At 35.3% G+C, this 24,134-nt stretch overlaps 4 protein-coding genes across 10 annotated transcripts; 1 reads left to right on the top strand and 3 right to left on the bottom strand.

Moving 5' to 3' along the window:
* Window positions 1-1,401: 1,401 nt before the first annotated feature.
* LOC7456638 (coiled-coil domain-containing protein SCD2) lies at window positions 1,402-9,841 on the bottom strand. 4 transcript variants are annotated; one of them, XM_024586745.2, is made up of 18 exons: window positions 9,232-9,841; window positions 8,702-8,874; window positions 8,381-8,453; window positions 8,221-8,262; window positions 8,072-8,134; window positions 6,919-6,968; window positions 6,811-6,838; window positions 6,446-6,520; window positions 6,251-6,361; window positions 6,114-6,174; window positions 5,347-5,460; window positions 5,126-5,244; window positions 4,627-4,696; window positions 4,224-4,265; window positions 4,103-4,143; window positions 3,061-3,187; window positions 2,269-2,451; window positions 1,402-1,953 (listed from the first exon to the last, which is right to left on the bottom strand). In XM_024586745.2, the coding sequence occupies exons 1-17, from the start codon at window positions 9,601-9,603 to the stop codon at window positions 2,315-2,317; spliced, it is 1,698 nt and encodes a 565-aa protein (XP_024442513.2). In that variant the 5' UTR covers window positions 9,604-9,841; the 3' UTR covers window positions 1,402-1,953; window positions 2,269-2,314. The 4 variants fall into 4 exon arrangements, with proteins under 4 accessions (XP_024442513.2, XP_024442514.2, XP_052303575.1 ...); XM_024586746.2 differs by having other exon boundaries at window positions 1,402-1,913; XM_052447615.1 differs by having other exon boundaries at window positions 1,402-2,451; window positions 9,232-9,840.
* A 1,947-nt stretch (window positions 9,842-11,788) lies between these two features.
* LOC7457573 (acyl carrier protein 1, chloroplastic) lies at window positions 11,789-13,223 on the bottom strand. Its single transcript, XM_002321706.4, has 4 exons — window positions 12,858-13,223; window positions 12,426-12,515; window positions 12,177-12,299; window positions 11,789-12,035 (listed from the first exon to the last, which is right to left on the bottom strand). Exons 1-4 carry the CDS (start codon window positions 12,924-12,926, stop codon window positions 11,898-11,900), a joined length of 420 nt encoding a protein of 139 aa, XP_002321742.1. The 5' UTR covers window positions 12,927-13,223; the 3' UTR covers window positions 11,789-11,897.
* Window positions 13,224-15,593: 2,370 nt separating this feature from the next.
* On the top strand, window positions 15,594-18,205 carry LOC7456637 (mitochondrial phosphate carrier protein 3, mitochondrial). Its single transcript, XM_002322261.4, has 6 exons — window positions 15,594-16,086; window positions 16,656-17,017; window positions 17,128-17,171; window positions 17,290-17,504; window positions 17,623-17,747; window positions 17,862-18,205. The coding sequence occupies exons 1-6, from the start codon at window positions 15,799-15,801 to the stop codon at window positions 17,905-17,907; spliced, it is 1,080 nt and encodes a 359-aa protein (XP_002322297.3). The 5' UTR covers window positions 15,594-15,798; the 3' UTR covers window positions 17,908-18,205.
* Window positions 18,206-18,417: 212 nt separating this feature from the next.
* On the bottom strand, window positions 18,418-23,932 carry LOC7457572 (uncharacterized). 4 transcript variants are annotated; one of them, XM_024586778.2, is made up of 14 exons: window positions 23,746-23,930; window positions 23,571-23,649; window positions 23,360-23,470; window positions 23,074-23,171; window positions 22,810-22,893; window positions 22,446-22,579; window positions 22,197-22,269; window positions 22,059-22,104; window positions 21,793-21,902; window positions 21,583-21,690; window positions 21,455-21,514; window positions 20,786-20,847; window positions 19,916-20,228; window positions 18,418-19,097 (listed from the first exon to the last, which is right to left on the bottom strand). In XM_024586778.2, exons 1-14 carry the CDS (start codon window positions 23,821-23,823, stop codon window positions 18,900-18,902), a joined length of 1,554 nt encoding a protein of 517 aa, XP_024442546.2. In that variant the 5' UTR covers window positions 23,824-23,930; the 3' UTR covers window positions 18,418-18,899. The 4 variants fall into 4 exon arrangements, 3 of the variants coding, with proteins under 3 accessions (XP_024442546.2, XP_024442548.2, XP_024442547.2); XM_024586779.2 differs by having other exon boundaries at window positions 18,500-19,823; window positions 23,746-23,932; XR_008057496.1 differs by having other exon boundaries at window positions 18,954-19,465; window positions 19,559-20,228; window positions 23,746-23,932.
* Between the last annotated feature and the right edge of the window lie 202 nt (window positions 23,933-24,134).

Here is a 24,134-nt window from a genome sequence, read left to right as displayed (position 1 = left end):
CGACTCCAAACACACCACATGTTCATCATCATAGCTCCAAAACATGTCATTATAGCTTCTAATGGGTCCTCACTCTCTTAATTATATCAATAAATGAGTTTAGCCTATGGTCTAAAATTCACCACCACACCAGTACTGTTATGTGTCGCATATCATGGCTATAGAGAAGGGTAATCGATGCTAGTCATGGAGTGCCTACAATAATGGGCAAAAGACCAGTGCTTTATGCAACTTGTGTACCAATCGCAACTACACAAACAAGATAACCTAGGGAAGATGAGACTGGCTGGCATTGAGAAATCTCGAACACAAATACTATGATGCCTGGAGTTTGGACCCCTCTTAGGAAAAGCTATAGAGCGTGGGGCACTACTGGAGATAAGAAGGGAAGGAAACTCGTTTTGGAGACAAACAAACAGAAACATGACAAAATCCCATCCCTTGTATGATGGCTGGCATTGCTATGTTGCTGTCCAGTTTGAAAGAAATGGACCCAAGTTAATGAGATTTTAACCAGAGCATCATCATTTCTATCGGTGATTTATAGGAATTTTTCTTCATCATCCCCACCCCAAATGTGTTTGTTTAAGACGCAATTTCAAGAGAAAATCCTACCACAGTAATCGACACCAACAATCAGAGGTTGGCTAAAACAGAGTTGGAAAGTGTGACTGCGAAGAGTGGTTACGTTGACCCTCAAACTCTTGCAATGAAAGCAGCGAAGGGTCACCTTTTCCCTTTCTTTCTTTGCTTCCTCTTTTCACTGTGCAGCAAAGGTTCACCTTTTCCCTTTCTTTCTTTGCTTCCTCTTTTCACTGAGCTCCTTTCCGTGTTAATTTATTGTTACGCAGCGACGAAAAGCTCATCAACTTCTTTTTTATTTCTTTTTTTTTTTTAAGTCTTCTGCCCATTAATTTATAGGAGTGTAAGGTAAGTTTCGATTCTGCCCTTGTCTTATTAAATGAATACTACTTGCCCTATATTAAGAGTTTAAGACAATTTTAGGTTTTTAAAAAACATTAGCTCATGCATTATCTTCCTGATAAAACTTAGATAATATTGATATTATAGTGGATCAAAAAATCTATAAAACAGATATTATGAGTCAGTTAACGAGTTAAGATTTTTAAGACTCAATCAACCCAACCCATATAGCCTATACTCTTTTTATCTTTAGTTTTGATAATTTATAAATTAAGTTTTTGTTTCTATTTATGTTTCAACTCCAAAGTTTTTGTTAATAGATTTCTTATTAAAAAAATTTAACATAACAAAATAAAAACTTGTCTTTTATTTAAAGAGAAAAAGAACATGACTAGAATTTAATAATGATGCAAGATAAATATCATTATAGCTACAGTCCATGCTGTAAATTCATCTTTAAATATAAACCCATGAAAATAAACCAACTCATGAATATTTGTAATATTCACGAAAAACTTAGCTAAACTTTGAGTCTCAAAAAAATTAAATAAATCAGATTTACAATTTGTAAAAATATTAAAAATTAAATTAGATACAATTACAAACCCAAACTTGACCAACTATATATATTTTTATGAACACCCCTCGACAATATATACAAAAGGTCTTGTGGCAACGTGGGAGCCATTAGGCCCGTTATAGACCTTGGGCTGACAAAGTAGAAAAAGAAAAGAAACTGAAAAGGTCACCACAAACAATTTTGATGCCAAATCATATTTAATCGGCAGGAAACTTGCTGATTTTTTAGGACCGGCACCTTGTTTCATCTTGGGCCAAAATAAAATTGGCAGAATAAATGGAAGAACCTGCCCAGTAAAATACAAGCCTACTCTCTATTACACTCGCAAAGTTGCTGCCCTATGCTCTACATAAGGAGAAAAATCAGCGGGGACCCATGGGCAAGATCTATGCCTTTGTAGAGGGAAACCCTGCAGGTAAAGGCCTCGTGAAATTTGAAGATGATACATTCTGAAAATTTTCAAACGAATTAGATGAACAGGGAAAAAAATTTAATTACCGTATACTGAACAGTTTATTGAATTAATATTTCCATGTAGATGCGCAAAGTGACATTAAACAACGGTTTTTGCCTTTTTCATATGAATGGCATAAATACAAAATTTAAGTAGTAAAGGAATCCCTAATTTCACACACTTGACTCATCTACACAAATTCTGTTGTGTAAGAGTTTGAAGGGGATTTGTAGCGATAATTGAATGTGGAGAAGAAAAATATATACAAAAATGAAAATTGCATGTATTAAAATTGACACCAACAACTTACAAGAGAGAATGGAAGGAAAGAATGTGGCTATTTAAACTGCAAACCGTTACGAAGAGAGCTCTGAATCTGTGCGTTTATGGTTAGCAACTGGGGCAAAAGAAGACTGGTCAATTTCTCTCCGAGATGCTTCCCATAGCTGTTGCTCTATGCTCAACTTCCTTAGCTCCACTACGCCTCGCTCAACTGCCACAAGGACACCATGTGAAAACATCATTGAGGCAAAATGTAGATAAGATTGCACTACCAAGTCTTCCAACATAAGATATATATATATATATATATATATATATATATATATAACATAATTTAACAAAAAAATTTATTTCACATCATTTTACAATTTCATAACAACCATTAACACAAGGATTTCCAAGTCATTCAGGATGGTGGAGGGACTTTATGACTGACTATTTGAACAATAGGTAAGCTGGCCCAATCAATATTGGATCTGAAATACCTACAAGTTATCAACTCAAGCAATATTGGATCTGAAATACCAACAAGTTACCAACTCAAGCAACCACGTGCATAATGTAAAGCACTTTTACTTTAATTAATCCCCATCAATAGTCCTATTGTAAATGAGATTGAAGCAAAAAGAAAAGAAAAACATTCTTGGATATAGATATGTCATCAATGGACCACAAGGACTGTTTTTTAAATAGGTTTTTGCAAATGATACCTTGGACCATAAATAACTAAATAAAGCATAAAGGAAAAGAAAGAGGCACATAATTAGTGCCTGTTTACTAGAATTTTTGCTATATTTTGTTATAAGAGCATTTAAATTACCATCCACAGCATCATGTGAAGTTGGTGCCTGCTCACTACGGCTAATCCAAAACTGAAGCCGGTCTTCTGCAATATCCTCTTCCACACCATGAACCAAGGCTCTTCTCCAATAATAAGTTAGCCAAGCCTGCACATAAAAATTGAAGCATTCTTTAATCAACATAAAAATAAATTCTGGTACTAACCAAATGTCACAATAAGCAGATAACTAGAAGCTAGCCATGCTCATTATGAACCACATATTTGCAAACTCGATCATTTCAAATGCTATGAGCACATAATATTAAAAAAGTTCAGAATGAACAAACAAACAAGGCAGCCTTCCATGAAATGAAAACATGAGAAATAAGAGAGACTTAAGAGAATTTAGGTAAATGGTTTTGATGGTTATCAAATTCAAGTGTGCCCAAGACCATAATTTATTAGCTCACCCCATGCATGGAAGAGCAAATAGAAAGTTAAAATGTAGGGAAACACGTCTAGAAAGGCCTAATCCCAAAGGGTAATATTGAGTGTCCAAATAGGTTATGGAAAGTTTGGTATGGCCTTGTGGAAGAAAACGACCTGAGAGCACAACATTGTTTCGTAGGTATTGTTGTTGTTGTTGTTGTTGTTATCCCAACATATAAAACCGGTCAGTGGTGGTTATAGAGTACATCATATTTATTTAGAATTCTTTTAGGCTTAGGTTAAACTTTCAAGTTTGGATGCTTTAACAGTTGGAAGACATAAATACATTGATGGATTGAGGTCTAGGATTCCACTCTAGCCTGAAATAATTTATCCGAACTAATAAAAGTATAATACAGACCTCATGCATGCGGACCTACAATGGCGTTGCAATACTAAACTAGATGTAGAAGATGAGATCATGAAAAGGTACAGTATACGAGAGAAGGAACATCTTTCCTCTCTATGCACATGATGACAGAAGAAAATATATGATGGCTTTGTATTGTAACAAAGACCTGTAGCATGACTAAAATTGTAAAAATGAAATACAGCAACGACAAATAAAAGGACAAATAAGACAGCAGCTGACCTCTTTGAAAAGAACATCGTCTGCCTCTGCTTCACTTAATTCTGCAGTGAAAACAAGGGGGGGCTTGTAAATTTTATTTCACGAAACACAACTTATTTGACAGATGAGTTACACCACTTACCAATGGCCTCAGTAAACTTGGGATCACCTGGTGGTCTCGAATCTGGAATCCAAGAAAAAAAGAGAGGAGAGATAAACGCCAGGATATCATTTTTTTTTTATAAGAATTGCTTCAAAAGGTAACATACATTAACAAACATGAGTCCAAAAATTAGATCTAGGATGGGTAAAAACTTTCAGCAAACTCAGAGCAACTTTTATTGGATACCGGATCTTTGTATTCCAAATCAAAAGACTATCATAACACTCATCACAAAGACTAAAAAAAAATGCTAGGAAAATTCATACCACACAAAGGAAATGCACTATATTGAAATGCCATACACATGCCATTAGCAGAGAAATTCAACCAACACAATTGATTAGTACACAAACTAATCTGCAGAAGACAGAGGAAAATATACCTGAGAAGGTTTGTCGAACCGTACTTGGTCGTCTGTGTTGAGCCAGAGCAAGTACAACTGCATCCTCAACCTTAAAACAGGGTGAGGTGGGACATTAACAGAATAAAAAAAAATTAATTCAATAAATTGCACATTATTTCAAAAGTACTAGAGGTAAAAGATATCATTACAAGCAATTCTTAAAATTCACGTCCAACTGATGAAAATGCAAGCAAAAAATATGCACATAAAAGAAAATGAAGCTAAAATAACTGACAATAAGGTTCAAGAATTATTCAATGAGCAAATTTGGTACGTGAACACTATTTCATAAGTGCATGACAGTAAAAAAAATTACCACAAACAATTCTTGAAATTCATGTCAAATGAAGAAACAAACACATCGTAAACTACAAAATATATAGTTTTACAAAATGCAATTGACAAACAAGTACATCAAGGAAAATAAAACTAAGTAACTGACAATGAGGTTAAAGAATAGTTTGTTTGTGAAAAATACCTTTAAAGAAGCTAATTCCCGCAATCCCATTTCAACTGAAAGCATACTCTCAATATTTCCTTCTCCAGTAAGATCACTCAAATCACGAACTATTTTACTCCTATCTGAATCACGACCACCTGTTCCGTTTATACAACATAATAGATTATAGGACTAATGAATGGCAAGTGATGAAAATATTAAACAAAGAGAACTGCAAATAAGCTAATAAGCAAACTAACCTCTATCTGACTCCTCCTTAGCCTTTTGTCCAGCAGAAATGACAACTTCAAATGGAAGAGGAGCTAGAGCAGACCAATGCTCGTGCTTAGACACTGCTACATCTGCACAAATCCCTGAAGGAATAGAACAAACAGAAGAAAAGGCAGTTCAGCAGTAACCAAAGGACTCGGTTCAAAGCTTGGGCATGTGTAGGAAACAATAATGTTAATGTTTTTGCTCTTAGTCAAGCCTGAAGAATGAAGAGATGGATAGTGCCCGGGATAGAAAGCATAACCATCAAGTGACTAACAGGTCTGTCATGGTGTATAGATCACAGATGAACACCAAATAGACCCAAAATAACAATAATGTACATATTAGGAGTGTTTAAAGCATCTGATCCATCTACATCATCTGACCCAACCTGACCTACCTATGATTATTGAAAGGTTATCCAACCTGTCTCATCCAACCCATTCAGGTTTTGTATGGATTATAATCTTGGAGAAAATCGAGAAGTCAGCTTGTATACAAAATATGGCCAAACCCAACAAGACAGATGCACACCCCTAGTACATACCAAAGATGTGGGCAATAGAGTGATGACAACCACAATCCACTAACAAAGAAAGGTTTAAGAAAGGTCTTGTATGATTGCTATCCAGTGTTAAACTAACTAGCTTAATGCAACGCCATCTGGATATGCCCTTACAAACAAATACATGTAATTCAAAGCATGCAACCATTTTGCCTTTTAAGCAGGAAAAGATTATATCAAGTTGATTACCATGTTGTACAGCTAAACCCCAGTAACGCGCAAGCCAACATCTCTTCAAGACAACCTCCTCCTAAATGATATGTGCAGCAAACAGTTAACGTCTATAAGGCTAAATATAAACATCAACCTCAATTTAATGTACACACCATCTCTTCCTGAGTCAAAATCATTCTTTGTGTCATCGTGCGAAGAGATTTCGTTTCAGATTCAGCTTCTTGGAGCTGTTCAGCAGCTGCTGCAGCCTCATCTTTCAAGTTCTGGTTTGAAAAACAAGGTTATGCTTTACAACTCAAGGTAACCGATGACAACAAACACCAAATAGCAGAATTATCATACCCTACCTCAAGTTCTGTACGAAGGGTTGCAATTTCTGCATCTCTCCCATCTGTCGATTGTTTGGCAGCTTTAAGAGCAGCCTGCAGCAAGAAATTTCTCAGTAATAAAACAGAAACTGTGGAAAGAAAAAGATTCAGCAGCCCTCAAAAAAAGACAAGAAAAGCAGGAGAGCACTTCAATAAAAGCAGTAGGTTTAATTGATACTGTTATCCCAATCCCAAAAAAAAGATCAAAATAGGTATTCAAAAAAGGCTCAATGGACCAGCGACAGGTTTACATTCCTGAAGAACATGGGAAATCAAAAATCAAGTAAAACTACTCCACTGTCAAAATCATATCTGCTCCACTGGCATGTAGTACCCAAACTCACCTCTCTTTGACGCAATGCAGCTTCCTTCCTAAAGATTAAAAGGGGAAAAAAAAATCAGAAACAGGAAATTAAATAAACCGCAGAACAGACAAAACCAACCAGGCTTACCGGCTCAACAGTTTAGCTTCTAAGGATACACCTTCACCAAGAGCAGCAACCTATTAATAGAGAATCAGAAAGGGAATGATCTCCAAATCATTGGCAAAAACACAACCAAGCAGGAAAATTTAGGGTGCTTTCAACCACCAAACTGGTTTAAGCTATAATACCAACCAAATTTGAGCATTTGCAGCAACCAAAGGAATCAAGTGGTGAATTACAAACATGCTGAGGCATGTTAAACAGTGTCACATGAATATTGAATTTGAGAACAAATGAAGAATAACCTTCACATGAATTTATGGCAAATAACCTAGAGCGGCCAGACATGAGAAGGCAATTGGATCAACAACCATAGCCATATAAATGACTACATAAAGAGTTGTATACAAGCATATAACTGGATATTGCAAGATAAAAACCATGCAGATCTTAAAGCACTCAATTACATGCTCAGAAAAAAAGCAGTATACACTGGTTCACAATTGTTACGCGATTAACAGAAGTTTCAGACATGAGGAAAAAGGAAATACAGTCAAAAAATCAAAGTCATGCAGTACATATGAGATTTTGAATGTTAGATATGTTTCCTAAAAGCTGCACAGCCCTCGTTCCACAGATAAGCCCAATCCACATGTCATCTGAAATAAAATATCCATGCTTCATAGAAACTTCCTGAAACATATTCTAGACTTCTTAATTGTAACGAGTACCAGCAATGAAATAGTAGTATATTATCTTGTGAGTTACTGAACAGAAAGAGCACAGCTCAGCTTGCTTGCTTTCCTAGCACACACACCAATTAGATAATAGACACAGTCCCCTAGGAACTCATCAAACTGAACTGGTAGAGTGAGACCTTCACTCAATATGGCTTTTTTCAGTGCTCTTCTCTAGGTGTGCTTCAAAACACCCCTTTGTACTGTAGAGCCATTTCTTTTTTTCTTCTTTTTTCCCTTTTCCCATCAAAGGGTACTGTCTTTTTCTCCAGTCAACCAAGCATATAAACAATTTTGTAAACTGGTCCAGAAAAAGACAAAAGCAAGAACATATGCTTGACACTGATAAGAGACTAAGACTGCTTTGCAACTTAAATCAAAGTCAACATACTGAACAAGAGATTACAAATAAAAAAGCAAAAGGCTAAAATGATAAAACTTGCCTGTTTCTCGAGCTCCCTAGCTCTAGCCTCTGCCTCCTCACGTTTTTCTTCAGCACTCCGAAGCTGCATTGAAAACTCAGGTATAAATGTTAAAACATCAAAGGACAAGGGCATAACAAAAATTTAATTTTTGGGGGGTGATTGCAGACCTTGTCATGTATAACTTCATTTTCTTCTTGTAGCATATCAAGCTGCAAAATTTAACTCATTTTAGCTTCAAAACAACTTGGTTCAAACTATTCTATAGCTTCGTTCAAAAAATAAAAGACATTGTATGTCTGTTATCAACTATTGGTCAGAATGACATACTTCATCACGAAGTGCTGATGCTTCACGCTGATCTCCTGCATCAGTCTTAAGCTGTCCCATATCTGATGTGAACCTGCAGTAATTGGCAGCGATGATATTCAAGTAATCAGATGCAAAGCATTAATTCAGTGCAAACAAATAGAAGTCCACACTCAAGTTGCCAATTGATAAATGGATGAACTTATACACCCATAAGCTCTTCATTAAGCAGATCCATAGTCTTCACACAAAATATTAAAAGCTAAGCCTATAGCTTACAGGTGCCAAAAAGCAAGAAAAAGAAAACGAAAAATTACATTAAGAGCCAATAAGTTCACTGACCTCTTATTATCTCTACTCCTACTGGATGGAGGATCGATGGGAGGTATAGAAATGGGAGTTCTTAGTGACTGTTTGCTAGGTGGCACTACTGTCACTGTACGAACTGACATTGATGACCTTCCAGCTGATGTAGACCGAGCTGAAGGCACATTCTCCATAAAGTTCCGACCTAGCTAATTAAAGTTACCAATCTCCAATTAGACTAAATCATTCAAACCCTAACACACATGCGTGCGCGTATAAATACATATATAACCTAAAAAACCAAAAATGATCTCCAAACTCAACTTTAACAGAATTGAAATCTGATAATTGAAATTAAAAATGAGCGTAATTGACACTTAATTATCCATATAAAAGCATTAAATATCGAAATTGCCACTACAAGCAGAGATCTGTATATCAATATAGCAACTACAACTAGCACTAGTTCTCATAAACACTTTCAATCAAGAAATTCAAATTCAAATCGAATTATTGTTTTAAATTTTGAAAACGCATCTTGCAAGCCATTAAGCGCTCGAAATTACCGCAGGAGACGGAGATCTATTAGGTCTTATAACCGAAACACCATTATTACTCCCTCTATGGTTTACACTACTAAACCCCGACGAAGCAGAAACCGGATTCGGTGGAGCAGGGAATCGGAACCCTAGATCGTCGTCGTCTTCGTCGTCATCCGCCGTCTGCGATGACGCCATCACCTGAGCTAGCCGCTGTGCAGCGGCCTTAGCTGCAACGTTTTGTGTGCGCTTGATTGTTGACATGCTTGAACCTAGCCGTGAGTTCGGGTGTGCCGGTGACATCCGCGCCGGCGATGACGATCCCGTACCGCTTGAACCACGAGAATCGCTGCTCCACTGCCGTGCATACACCGGACTTTCAGTCCTCCTCCGATCCATTTGCGTGCAAGGAATCTCTTTTTGTATTTATATGTATTCGTATGTTTATAGGTGTAAGTATTTTTTTGTGTCTGTTAGAGAAGTGAGGAATTTGAGAGAGCTGGATTTTTTGTCGAGGAAATCGAGGGTGAGAGAGAGAGCTAGAGGAGGAGGAGGAGGCGGCGGTTGCATGATTTCGGAGCTGAGTCCATTAGTTGTTGCTTGAAAATGAAAACGAAATAATTGTGTTTTCATTTTAATGAAACAAGAAATCAGTACCTTAAGTATCAAAATATTTCAATTGGAGTATCCAAAATTCAAATTTAAGAAAATCCTATATATATGTGTGTGTGTATTTTAATAAATTGTTTTTGATTATGCATAATGATAAGTAGAAACTAGAGGTGTTTGGGGGGTAATTTTACTTCAATTGAAACTTTAGTAACCTATTTGAAACTACATATTAACTGAGAAAATTATAGTTTTATCGAATTTAGGCTAAAACGACGTGCCGTTTGAACTTCGAAGGGGGTTGTCGCTGTTGCGAGTTTCGTGGGAGACGATTTGTTGTGGATTGTGAGTGGAATCCAATATAATTGATGGATCTTGAAGCGATAAGCGCGGGGGTGACTTGTCCGATATTTTTACTCTCTACTCGTATATCGGTGATCTGTCAGTGGGTTTCGGACAGAGTATGTTTTGGCGGCGCAGTAGATTTTTCTTTATTCGGTCAAGTTTTTCTTTATTCGGTCAACTTTGTCTCTGTTTTTTTTTAAATCAGAAACGGAAAGGTGCACGCTATGTATTTAAATCAGTATAGTGTCTCTATTTTTACACCGTGCATTCGCATCTTGTTTTTCTTTCCTTTTTTGATCTTTCATTTTTTAATTGGTTAATAAATTTTATTTTCTATTTTATTCTTTTTTAAATCAGAAAAAGATTTGTAGCTGGAATTTTATTGACAAAAATAACACAATTTGATATCAAAGAGTTTCTCTGTATGAGAGAGTGTCTCTCAAGTGTTTTTAAGCTTTTATGTGACTAGAAAAACGTACTTAGGGAATGTTTGGGAACGTGGCTGAGGCTGCGTTCTTAAAAAATTTGAAAATTTATTTTTTTATTAAAATTTAATATGATTTGTATGTTTTGGATTGTTTTGATGTGCTGATGTCAAAAATAATTTTTAAAAAATAAAAAAAATCATTAGCATGTATTTTGACATAAAAAACTATTTAAAAAACACTCATAATCACACTGTCAAACACGCTCTTAATGTTATGCCAAAGTGCTAATTGAGCTTGCAAGAACGGGAAAGACGAGAGAAGAAAGGAAGTGGTGGGCGGCTAGTGCATCGCATTGCGATTATGGGTTCATAGTAAAGAAATGAAAGCCGAGTGACTCATCGGTTGTTATGCCCCTGTTCGTTTACTACAAAATATTCTTTTTTTTTGGAAAATAATTTTTTTAAAAGTAAATTTATGGAAAGTAAATAATTTTGTAATATTTGATATGTCATGAAAAATAATTTAAAAAATATTTTTCAGTATTAAAAATAAGTTGAAAAATAACTTATTAATATTTTATTTTTAAAAAAATTTATTAAAAGAAAGAAGAAACAAATTTAAAAAAAAAATTAAATGAGAATGAAATTTTTTAAAAAAAAAACTAATTTCATAAATTATCTCAAATAAAATGATTAACAATCAAAATAATGAACATTAAATTTGATATATAAAAAGTTGAAAGATAAATGAAATTAAAAAAAAATAATTTCAATTTTATAAATTATTTTAAATAAAATAAATATCAATCAAAATAATAAGGATCAAATTTGATAAATAAAAAATTTTGATTAAAAAAAGATAAGAGAAAAAAAATAATAATTAAAAAAAATAAGGACCAAAGTTGATACATAAATCAAATTCTAAGGGATGAAATTGAAAAACAAATTCAAAACAAAATATATAACAATCAAAAGTTTGAGAATCAAATTTGATATAATCAATAAATAACATGATATTTCTATGTTTTTTTATAACTTCTAAAAAATATTTTCTGCCCAAAATAAAAGAAAAATACGAATCAATATTTTTCATTGACTTATTTTTTTTAATAACAAACATACATGAAAATTTTAAAAAATTATTTTAAAAAAATTATTTTTCATGAATGGCTAAATCTTATCTGTGGCAATCACACTCTAATCTATCACGGGCCAAAAACATGTGTTTGCATCACAAAAATATAATATGGCATGGAAGCTTATCAAGAAAATCCTAACACTATCAATCCTGGCAAACTGATGATTCTTGGGCTCAGCTTTCACCTTCAGCTTTCTTCTGAACAAGTTTCTCAATCATGTCAGCTACTTCCTGGACTGTTGTTATATTTTGAGAGCTCTCCTCTTCTACATTAATGTCAAATTCTTCTTCCAATGTCATTACTATCTCCACCTGCAATAACATTGTATGATCACATCTCTCTTTAAATTGCTCGATCAAGAAGTAAATCCCCTTGATTTTATTTAAATGGTTTTGATCAAGTGAATGACACAACAGAACCTATAGTATAGCAGGCAGCAAAAAATGGCTTACCGTGTCAAGAGAATCAGCACCAAGCTCAACGAACTCTGTTTCATTGGTGAGCACTGTCTCAGGTTTTAAAGCCAGTTGTTTCTTCACAATCTCAATAACTTTCTCCACTGTCTCTGGCTTTGCCTATCAAACCATGAACATTATTAAGTTATAGCCTCACATTTTTGTATTTGTTAGGTTCCGTAGCAAAATGAAAAGAATAGCTAGGTGCTGAAGCCTAATCCACAAGGTAAAGGATGGTGGAGTTACCGAACAAGAGACACGAAATCGAGAGGCCTTCAAGGGAGGGAAGCCGGTACACTTTGCCCAACCTACTGAATCCAGCTTTAAACCAGCTGCCTGCACCAGTAAAGAACCACAACAATGGTGGAGACACGAAATCGAGAGGCCTTGTAGGAGAATGTCACGTCAAACTACTTCTTTCTTACCATTAATTAGATGGGCTTATGAAGGAGGGAACGTGTTTAAAGCACGGTATCCCCTCCAAATATATACGTTGAAGAAAACCAGGAAAGAAGCATAGAAACATAGTTTTCAAGAATTAATATCAGCGAGATCGAGCAACAACAAGAACAAATAAGTGACGCGCAAACTTTTTCAAGAGATGCAATATTGAAAAGCTGGTGTTAAGTAATTGTAATTAATCAAACGAGCAAGAGAAATTGTGAAAGCTTTAATTACCCGACTAGTCTTGTTGGACTGGCTAAACAGAGGTTGGAACCTAGGACAAGTAGCTGAGACTGAGGCCATTAGAGGAGAAGCACCAAATAACCTGTGATAAAATTGAAGGAATCCCGAAAGGAATTTGCCCTAAGTAAGGAATTGATAATGGCAGGTAGTAGAGAAAGAGCTGTTATCAACTTTTGCTATTGAAAAATGTTAGAAAGGATTAATGCAAAGTGAGAAGCAGAGATGAGAGTGGAGAAGATTCACTCTCATCGTTATCCAAGCCCTATCTGCTACTTGCGTGTCATTCATTGGATTGCTTCCTGTCTTGTGGGCTCTCTCGAGATTCAAGAATTGCAAGTTGAACGAGAAACTTAGTTTTTAGAATTTGTTTGATTTTACGTTTTAATCACTGCTTTTGAGCTGCAAAATCACATCCGATTTTTTTTATAAGAGAAATATTAATATAAATAATTTATTATCCAAAACTAAATTACATCCAAATCTTTTACTACAAAGAACGACTACATAAATTCTTTTCAGCAAGAAAAATCCTCAGAGTCTACACGAAATACATGGCTGTCGGTTCACTCCAACACACCTTAAAAGTATATTGTCGTGGCCCAAAAAATATGTGGCTGCTATGTTAATTAACGCACCAAGTTGCACCTCCGAACGTCAGTGTCATATCTGTTATCTTGCTCCTATGAGACTGGACACCCATGGATGTCGAGGAGTATTTTTAGTTTTTTTTTTTTATATATATTTTAAAAATATTTTTGAAAAATTTAAATTTTTTTATTTTTATTTTAAATTAATATTTTTTGATATTTTTAAATTATTTTGATGCGCTGATATTAAAAATAATTTTTTTTAAAAAAATAAAAAAACATTATTTTAATACTTTTAATTATAATTGAAAAATAATTTAAAAAGTACTTTAATATTTCGGATCATCTTTTGTTTTTTATTTTAATAGTTTTAAATTATTTTAATATTAAAAAATAAAAAAATATTTATTATATATCTAAATAAACAAATAAACATTTTAAAACGCAATATTATGACATTCACGAAGCTACTCTATTTCTTGATCAGAGTCCAGCCTTAGATATGCTGAATTGCGTGGAGGCTTCTCTTGATTCATATTCTCTTCTGATAAGGTAAAGCACATCTCCTGCTATACAAAAATCATCTCTATATTATTTCCCTTATTAAATACTTATAATTAACTAATGATATTGCAATAGAATTTTAAATTTAAACTTTAGGTTTTACTTTCTAAAATCATATATTAAAAATATGTTAAGAAATAATTAGAACTTCCAGATTTTGTTGATATTGAATCATTAAGCTCAAGTTTTGCCCAAAAGCTATAGAAAAAGGATTAAATCAAAACACTAAAAGCATAGTAATTAAACTCGGCTTGATTCAATACTCTACACTGGTTAAGGAAGTTGACTTGGTTCAATTAAATTAAGATTGTATTGTTTTACAATAAAAATTTAAAAATCAAAACAGGTAAATCAAGCCTCAGGTTGAACTATTGAGAGACCGATTATCTTTGGATTGAGTTTTTTTTTTTTTTACATTTGACCAGGAGAAATGCCGAGCCGAACCGAACCTAACCAAGTTTAGTAACTGCAATGGAATGCCGAGCCATTGTGTTGGGTTACATGGCAATTTTTGTTTTGAGGGCACTCTTAACTTGTGGACTTCAGTTTTCCACGTTGTCTCCAATTAAACTCTGCACTTTAAAATAGATAGATGGTCAATATATATTTTGCTTCTACTTCTATAGGCTTTCGAGGATGCAGCCATAATTCACACGTGATTCAAAAAGAAATTGTTTCTTGATCGATCACCGCTCTTTTGCACGGATTCTCTAGCTTCACTTCCGAGGAAAAATAATTCAAATCCAGGCTAGCCATCAGAGATTTTCATGCATCGGCCTGCATAACGCTATGTGTTTTTTTGTCTCTGCATGGATATCCTTGGAGATCATGGGAAAAAAAAACTAATGGTGTTTTTCTCTGTGCCCTTTTCATAATTATTATCATTACATCAATCGAATAGTTTTTTTTTTTTTTTTTTGCCATAACAATGTTATATATTAGATGTTTTATGCCACTATTTTTCTCATTGAAGTAAACATTATTTGCATTTGGTTCCTGCCACCTCAACTTTGGAAGCAGGTCAAACCTTTATCGATTATTACTTGTCAAAGATGAACTCAAGGAAAAGACTGCCATGAACCAATTGTTGAAGAGCCTATTAATCTGTCCCAAACTGAGTCAACGACGCCGAACAAGAAGGAAAGAACCACTTAGATGGTGGCCGTGGCCCATGGGGCAGCACTCTTGACTCTTTGCTTGCCAAAAGAGCAGGAGCCTTGGGGTTTCTCTGAAAAGTCTTGCTCCATAACGTGAATCCATGGTGGTCTTTAATTGTATTTGTTTTTGTCTAGAAGTTATTAGATATGTTAAGATTTTATTGAATGCACGTATAAATAATTATAAAAATACGGATGATGTTAATTTTTATTGGTAAAATTTCGTGTTTTTTAATACGGACAACTATCTAAAAAATAAAGAACAACTAGTTCATAATTTGTTTCCACATACGTTGGAGCTAAAATCCGACCATACTATTACAAATTAAAAAAATAAAATAAAATAAAAGTCGAATAATTTATAAACCATGAAAGATCTTGATGAAGGGAAAAGAAGAAGAAGAAGCCCTATAAATTAATGACCGCGCCAAGGAAGGCCAGCCCTTTGAAAAACTTTCTTGCGCTCCAAACATTTCTCGTTTCTCTCCGGCACATTCTCTCCTTGTTTCCTTCCTTCGAAAAAGAACAGTAGCTCCACTTCTCCTCGAAGCCAAAGGCCGGGGGAGAAACAAAAATCCAACAAAGAAAAAACACGAAAAGATTCAACAAAAAGATCTGTTTCAAATGGCCAAGAACGAGAATTCTTGTCAATCTTTGATCCCAAGCTTTCTCTACTCCTCTTCAGTTGGCTCTAGAAATGGAGGAGTACTGCAACAACCTAAGCTTTGGCCATCGTCTGATAGTGGTGATCATGGAGTGCTGTCAAAGAACTTTGTGATACCAGCACCTACGGAAAAGTTAGAGATGTACTCACCAACTTTTTATATGGCTTGTACTGCTGGTGGGATTCTTAGCTGCGGAATCACTCACACGGCTCTCACTCCTCTTGATGTTGTCAAGTGCAACATGCAGGTATAATACTAAAGCTTTTCTCTCTTTTTTTCCTTTTCTCCTTTTGTTTTCTATTTGATGATTCTTTTTTAACTAACTCTTTGCCCATGATCTTACACTCTTTTTATGGATATTGTAAATTTCTTGCATTTTTATAAATGATTTTAATTTATTATTGAGTTTTAAGGGTTTTTGCTGTTACACACACACACACACACAAAGAGATCATAAAAATGGAATTTCTTACTTTTCCTAATGGTTGGCTATTTGAGAGTTGATAAGTTGGACCCTCAACCTGTGAGGCAAAATTAATTTTAGTTGTGGACTTCAAACTGTTTGATTCTTTCTTCCATGAACTTTCTAAAGGCGCGCATGATCTTGTTTCTTGTATGGTCAACTATTTTAAATCTGCAGAAATTAGGACCCTTGATGTTTTTGTGGATTAATTACTTATTTCAGTGATAAGAAATTATTGTTATGGATTTTATATTGTCTCCAACTTTTGATAGCCACATACTGTTGTAGTTATTAATGAATACCCCACAATTAGTACGTCATCTGCGGAAATTTTACTGTAATTTATATCTCAGATTGACCCATCAAAGTACAAGAGCATTTCATCAGGATTTGGGGTATTGCTCAGGGAGCAGGGAGTTAAAGGTTTCTTTAGAGGATGGGTGCCTACCTTGCTTGGCTACAGTGCTCAGGGTGCTTGCAAGTATGGATTCTATGAGTTCTTTAAGAAGTACTACTCAGATATTGCTGGCCCTGAGTATGCAGCCAAGTACAAGACCTTGATTTATCTTGCTGGCTCAGCATCTGCTGAAATAATTGCTGATGTTGCTCTCTGCCCTATGGAGGCACTGAAAGTTCGCGTCCAAACTCAGCCTGGTTTTGCTAGGGGCTTGGCAGATGGTATGCCTAAGTTTATCAGAGCTCAAGGCTATTCTGGGTATGATTTTGTCACAAAAAATCTTTTGTTTTGTGATTATACATTAACTTTTAGGGCACAATATAAATGACTGAATTCCGATTTGATGAGTGTGTTTAAAATGCTCTCAGGTTATACAAAGGGATTGTTCCTCTTTGGGGGCGTCAGATTCCATGTAAGCCAAAACATTTTAATTATTTCACGTTTCCACCTTAGATGTGGTTGCTAGAAGAATTCCGTCTTTCCTACATTTGTTAAGAATATTACTGATCATCAGAATTTGTATCTTGCAGATACAATGATGAAATTTGCATCCTTTGAGACTATTGTGGAGTACCTATACAAGAATGTCATCCCAACACCCAAAGAACAGTGCAGCAAAACCTTGCAGCTTGGAGTCAGCTTTGGTGGTGGATACGTTGCTGGTATACTCTGTACTATTGTCTCACAGCCTGCTGACAACCTGGTGTCTTTCCTCAACAATGCCAAGGGGGCAACTGCTGGTGATGTAAGTGAATTTTAGCCACCCTCCTCTTTGTTTGTAATGTATGCACAAGTGTTTTACTCCCACATTGTTTCTGCATTTGTTCACCTGCAATGTTTTGTCATGGTGTCTTCTATTGCAGGCTGTCAGGCAGCTCGGTTTATGGGGGCTCTTTACCCGCGGGCTTCCTCTCCGACTTGCCATGATAGGAACGCTTACAGGAGCTCAATGGGTTATCTATGATGCTTTTAAAGTGTTTGTTGGGCTGTAAGTTTCTTTTCCTTGAGCTTTGTATTGTCTCATGCTTTGTTATCTTCCTTCTTACATCCTTGGAGATATTGCATTCCATTCAAATGACTTTGTAATTGTTCTTTTTCACAGACCAACTACTGGTGGTGCTGCTCCAGCTCCAGTTGCAGAAGCTTAAATTTTAAGCTTATCTGTGAACAAGATATTACTCTTCTACGTTGAAGAGAAGGGATTTCTTTTTGATGGACAAATAATAGAAGGTTAGCTGATGCCATTCTCATGGGCAGTATTCTTTTAAAACATGATTTGCATATCATTGTTCTATTGTTGTTGCTTGATTCATAAGAGAATATTAATTTCATCATCTATTGAGATTTGTTCAAGTTAGTACAATGTAACAAGTTATGTTGCATCTCAGTTTCCACACGAAGAATATGATGCGATAGAAATACCAGTTTCTTCGATCACTGAGTTCATATGTTGTTGTCCATATATACATGTCCAGATGATATTGATTCGCGATGACAATGCTCATCATCTGGTGAATCTGGCTTCTGTGATGACAGTGTTTAAAGAAGCGTTACCTGCTTGAATATGCAACACTGCTTTCTTGATTTACTATTATAGCTTTGCTTAGAAAACATTACATCATACTACCCAATTCAGATCTATAACATTCTAGTATAAGTTGTTCGAGAAACTGTCCGCATGGATTCGGATTTTTTGGAGCCCAGCAGCACTCAAGCTGGTTACTTAAGCTCAACAGGAAATTTACAAGAAACAATATGCCAAATACTGAATTCTACAACAAAGCACTACACCAAACCGGCAAGAAAGAAGCCTTGACCTTTGATACCAAACTTGAGCCAATTTGTAAGCTTGGTGTGAGGCAGGCACTTCAGTTCCAATATAAAAAAAATCTCGGCTTCGCCAATTCATGAGAGCGAGAGCTTATGTACAAAGAACATGGAAATCAATCCTTTCCTGTAATTGAGTGTACTTTATGTACATGAGTAAACAAATCAAGGAAAAAATTACATGTAGAATAAGACTCATCCAAATTAGGAAGCAGGTCGAATAATTGAGGCTTTCCCATGATATCTTCATTTCATATTGCAGGCCTTTGCAGTTCAACTTTCGTGTCTTAGTTTAGGATTTTGAGGTCCAGGTTTAGGTTAAATTGAGCGGGAACACAGTATCAAAGACAACCCTCGCAAAAGTATGCCGAACTTCTTGCAGGCTTCCCAAAGCCAACATCTCATAATTAATCTTTCTACCTTGCTTTGGCATAAATACTTTCTGTGAGCCCTCTCTTGAACACTCAAAAATCCTGCACACTTTTAAATACACTGCCAATGGAAAGAATACCTGCACATTGGAGATTATACCAGGCATGTCCCACATGACTAAGTATATACTATGAATGCAGAAAACATTGAAGCAGCAAAAAAATGAAACACTGAAAAGCATGATACTCTCCACACAACTGTCATCTTCATTCTCAAACCTACGTTTAGAAATCACATCGACTGCTAATCAGCTAATAGATTGCATGGATCTGAAGGCACTGATCCTACGTTGTATAAAAAGTGGACAAGTCCTGTTTCTGTCATCAATACTTCCACTTCTGGTGAAAATAGCTGATACCAGAGATATTTCCCACTACCAATATTATTTGAAGCACTCCTTTAATAAATGTCCATTAAATCTGTTGTAGGCTGAAAAAATAGCTGGATCTGGCATTTCAGAATGGAATTATATTTAATAAAATGGAATGCAGACTTTTGCAGAGATAATTTCCTCTAAAATGACACTATCTAGTTATGGACCTGATGAAGTATGGGAGTATGGACTAGGAGAGATGATTTCACGATTGTTCATTTAGTATTTTCAGATGTGGTTGTTCTCAAGACTTGAACCTCCATTTTCCTGGTTGCTAGCCCAAGAAAAATTTAACCATTGCAAGAAAGCAATGGCCAATTTTATCCCCTCATAAAAGTTGACTGAACATTTTGAAACCACCTGCTGCCAAGAAGAAAAATGGACAAGTAGCCAGCATAAAGAGCATTTGGTTCAAGTCCATAGTCGAGACCCCTATTGTTGCATGTATTAGAATGTGGACGTCAAACTCAAACCATTGCCTCGAACTTGGAAAAGAAAAAAGGAAAAGAAAAGGAAGTGCTCACCAAATCTGAACATGGTGCTTGAGGGTACTCTGCCATTGCCTGTGAAACACAATACTCATCGGTCATCCAATATAGAACTTGTTTAACAGACGCTGCGAAATCCACAACCTCATCAACCAGTGCTTCAGAGTTAAGATTCTGAGGTTCGGATAACTCATGGAAGCTAACATCATGGGGCTTGGTGAACTTCTTCACCATTTTTACCCCTCCTAAAATATCTCCACCATTGTGGACAGCAAGACAAAATGCTGCAACCACCATAGGATCCCTTGGTTGGTCAGATAATGCTTTATGAAACGCTAAGATTCCAACCCTGGAAAAAAAAGAAAAGAAAAGCTGTGATGAGTCTTGGCTTCCTGGTCCAATATATTAGCAGCAGTACTAGGTGAATTTTCATTTACTTGAAATAGTACTTGTATTCCAAAGGCATACAAAATGGCCAATGTGATCATGAACCAACCACACACCTTACAAACACCAGACTTCAAATGAAACAACATATAAAAAAAGAAAAAAAAACCCAAAGCATGCATTAAATTCATTTTTGAAGCATATGAAATACTCAGTCATGGCAAAACAAATTGTGTGTGCCAGGTTTCACTGAAGAAGATTCGACTTTGAATTACCTAAGAAATGTGTCACTCTCCAACAATCTCCTAAATTGATTAAGTCATCCATTGGTGGATGACGTTTACAAATTATAATTCAATTAGCTAAATGGGTTCACATTCATTGCAGACAGTGCACCAAATAGTGAAAGATGATACATTGATAATATATCAACTTTAAAATATTTTTATCATGATGTCTGGTTTATTATAGCATCTTAAAAAGGAACAATTAAAATTTTAAGATAAAGAAAAATATTACCATAAGCTGTTGTGGCATGGCCTATCAGGTGCAAGATGTTTATCCAAGTTAGAAAACAGACACTGCGGATGAAATAACAAACACTTCAATCATTTAAAAAGCCACTAAACCACCCATGTTTTTGAAATATAAGAACTCAAATATGCTTAGTTCCAAACCTGTTAAAATACACTCAGAAACAAATACCAGAATAATGATATAATTCAAGAGTGATTATTAAACTTTTTGGGCCTCATATACCCTCATGGGGACTTGAAAATACTTCTTAAAGTTGATATCTGAAGAGAACAGCACATTCGTATCCAGAAGGCATTGCTATTATTGGTTGCAAGTATAACCGTATAAAATAAGCAGGCAACTTCAGGAATCCAATCACAGTGGTACCCATAGCACCTAACTGTTAGGAATTTTGAAGAGTCTTCTCATAAAAACTGGCTATTAGGGAGGTATACCCTTGTTGGATTATTAGTTTAGAAAATTGGTAACAATGAAAAGTAGGAAATGGTAAAATTTCAAGAAACGCTGTTTCTAGAGATTTTTCCCAACCAAAAACAGGATCAGAAGTTATTTGAGATTAGACAGAAATTATCCTCTAATCTATAATTGAACCTCAATTAAAATCAAACCAGTATTTGAAAATCACAAAAGTATTCAAAACAATAAGATTACCAAAAGCATGTTAGATCTCTTGTCCTGTCTCTTAAATCCATCACGAACAAAGTATGCTGCCTGCAAGAAGAATCCATATTAGACTAGCAACAGAAATGTCATATAGAAATTAAACATCAAATACAAACCTGGAAGGGCAGAAGAAGTTCAAGAAGTCCAAATTTCCATAATATCCTCAAAGAAGCTTCAGCAGAACCATATGCTAGCATGTAGTTCATCTCCATCATGATCCTTTGCTAGAACATTTTGATATTAGAGTTAAGTCAGTTAGGAACATTCTTGTATAAAGTTAAATGTACGGGAAACAATAAAGAAGCAAGGAAGAGCTACTTTAATACATTGTCAAGTCTTAATAACGAGCGAGAAAGGTTTTTGATAAAGTGAGCTGTTTCCCTTGTAAAACGGAATCCTAAACGAGCAGCAATTCTTACTGCACGCAGAATGCGAGCTGCAAATAGAAAGGAGTCACATGCAAGCCTAATTATGAACAAGACAAAAAAAAAGAATTTTCTATGGGTATGGTGCTTGCGAATGAACTATTTAAAAACATGTGCATGCTACATAGGGAAAAGATAAAGAAGATGAATTGAAGACAAAGACTCACCACAGTCCTCTTGAAAGGAAGTACTAGCTGGGACCACAGTCCGCACCTATGTCCACAGAAGCAGATGTGAGGACAGTATACATTGTGGCATATTGAAAGAAATTCAGAAACCAACAAAGTTATGAAATACATTCACACTTTAGCCTTTTTAATATCTTCCAGACCTCCCACATAGTCATACACTATTCTTTTATATGGATCAAACATCAACCTGCATGCAAAGACAAATGCATGCTAAAACAATGCTTCCAAAACAAATTATATACAAGAAAAAAAAAAGAATAAAAACATATATGTCAAAACATTTTAAAGAATGTGAAGAGCTGCAAACTCGAGATCCAAATTTCAATAACTAGAAAATTGTAATTTGTATCTTCAAGAACTAACCCATTTATTGTTAAGTCTCGCCGCAAACAATTCTTCCAACGAACATAATCCTTCTCATCGCAATCAATGGGAGGACTGATGCCATTGCTCAAATCCAACCTGAACTTCGGTCCCGTGGTGCTAAAACTCGAAACCTGCCATTGAAGAGAGTAAGAACTATGAAAAATGAAAACAAAAGAAAGTAGATCATTTAGTCCTAAATCCAAGAGAAAAATGCTATAGCAATTATGTGCGAAGAGGAATAAAACTGGAAGTGGCTTGCTTCAACAGGCACAACAACGTGTACTGATTGAGGAATAAGAAAAATTTGAATGCGCTATCTGATGTAACGATCAGAGAGTGAGAGAGAAAGAGAACATCATACCTCAACAATAGTATCCCCAACGTGCACGTGACATATGGGAAACCGCTTGCCAACTATTATACACTGCGGAAATGTCCTTACTACCTGCACACATGATTAAATTTTACCAAGCATGTTTAATAGCTCAAACAGAACATTTTATCATGATGTTGCATTGAAACACGGATTCTAAAGCTGTTTTAGACATCACAAATGTTTAACAACATGAAAAAGAAACCAACAACAATTCTACAGGCTTAGTACGAAATTAAAGTTTAAATTAACCTCTTTAAGCTCAGCTGATGTGATTATATCAAAATCCTTCGGTGTTCTCTTTAAAATAAGGTCCCGGACACAGCCTCCCACCAGATAAACCTCATATCCTACAACAAACAACAGAAAGACACAATCTTTTAACAACAAAAGACTATAACAAACATCATAAGAATTAGTAACAAACAACAACTTTTCCTAATATAAACATAAGTATCACCAACAACAAATGTTTAAGTCATTGCCACCAAAAAAAATCCACGGATATAAAACAATCCACCACGGACAAAAGAACTACCATTTTTCTTAAGTCCATCAAGAACCTTCTTTGTAGGCCTTGAAATCGTTGAATTACTGATTCCAAGTTCCTTGGAATTCCATTTCTTCCACTCCAGCGCCTTAGGATCCCCTGAAAAAGAAAACTCCAATCTAAATCTTATATATATATAAACCCCCGAAACTCACAAGCAGGGAACTTTAAAACAGCCCAACAAAAAAGTAAAAAGTACCCAAATTTTGATTTTTGTCTTTAATAACATTATCTTGATCAAAAAGGGTTTCAATTGCTGCAAATGAGCTGAATCTAACCTGCAAGAAAACAATGAAACAAAAACCATCTACAAAGAAAAGATCTAAATTCACTTGGCTAATATAAACATTGATAGAAATGTGAGATTTACGTACTTTTTGAAAGCAGTGAAAAAAAGATGGACTATAATGGAAGCCGTGTCTACAAGCAAAGCTTAGTCTTGAAATTGCCATGGATTGAATGATAGTGAAGTGCGTGCTTAAACCCTGGTGAAAGGGGGGATTTAAGGATTTTTAGGGTTTTAGAGATACCGGTAATAAAATTGTATGCATAAGAAATCTGACGTGACGTGGCTTTTGTAAATGACCAGAGGTTCCAGATTAGATCAGCCCACGGGCTTTGTAGGTTAAATTAATAATAGATGGTCTAATTCTGAGAAGGCCCCATGGATATTGACGATGCTCTACCATGAAAGATAAGGTCCAAGATGGGCAAAATCAATTTGGAAAATAAATTTTAATCAAGATCAACACTATGGCTAATT

This window comes from Populus trichocarpa, chromosome 15 (genome assembly GCF_000002775.5).
Source record: "Populus trichocarpa isolate Nisqually-1 chromosome 15, P.trichocarpa_v4.1, whole genome shotgun sequence".
Classification (NCBI taxonomy): Eukaryota; Viridiplantae; Streptophyta; class Magnoliopsida; order Malpighiales; family Salicaceae; genus Populus; species Populus trichocarpa.
Note: the sequence above shows the minus strand (reverse complement) of the source record. Positions and strands in the feature narration are given on the sequence as shown.

Bases quoted from the DNA above. Each gene is read 5' to 3' on its own strand.
- LOC7457573 (XM_002321706.4), bottom strand. From the start codon at position 12,926: ATGGCCTCAGTCTCAGCTACTTGTCCTAGGTTCCAACCTCTGTTTAGC. The intron at 12,516-12,857 runs GTAATTAAAGCT...TTACTGGTGCAG, and splicing joins AGTCCAACAAGACTAGTCGG to GCAGCTGGTTTAAAGCTGGA. The intron at 12,300-12,425 runs GTAACTCCACCA...ATGGTTTGATAG, and splicing joins GATTTCGTGTCTCTTGTTCG to GCAAAGCCAGAGACAGTGGA.
- LOC7456638 (XM_024586745.2), bottom strand. From the start codon at position 9,603: ATGGATCGGAGGAGGACTGAAAGTCCGGTGTATGCACGGCAGTGGAGC. The intron at 8,263-8,380 runs GTATGTCATTCT...TAAATTTTGCAG, and splicing joins CATCAGCACTTCGTGATGAA to CTTGATATGCTACAAGAAGA. The intron at 6,362-6,445 runs GTAGGGTATGAT...TTTTCAAACCAG, and splicing joins CCCTTCGTACAGAACTTGAG to AACTTGAAAGATGAGGCTGC.
- LOC7457572 (XM_024586778.2), bottom strand. From the start codon at position 23,823: ATGGCAATTTCAAGACTAAGCTTTGCTTGTAGACACGGCTTCCATTAT. The intron at 23,471-23,570 runs GTACTTTTTACT...TTTCTTTTTCAG, and splicing joins AGACAAAAATCAAAATTTGG to GGGATCCTAAGGCGCTGGAG. The intron at 21,903-22,058 runs GTGAGTCTTTGT...TTCTATTTGCAG, and splicing joins TTCCTTTCAAGAGGACTGTG to CTCGCATTCTGCGTGCAGTA.
- LOC7456637 (XM_002322261.4), top strand. From the start codon at position 15,799: ATGGCCAAGAACGAGAATTCTTGTCAATCTTTGATCCCAAGCTTTCTC. The intron at 16,087-16,655 runs GTATAATACTAA...TTTATATCTCAG, and splicing joins TTGTCAAGTGCAACATGCAG to ATTGACCCATCAAAGTACAA. The intron at 17,505-17,622 runs GTAAGTGAATTT...CTTCTATTGCAG, and splicing joins AGGGGGCAACTGCTGGTGAT to GCTGTCAGGCAGCTCGGTTT.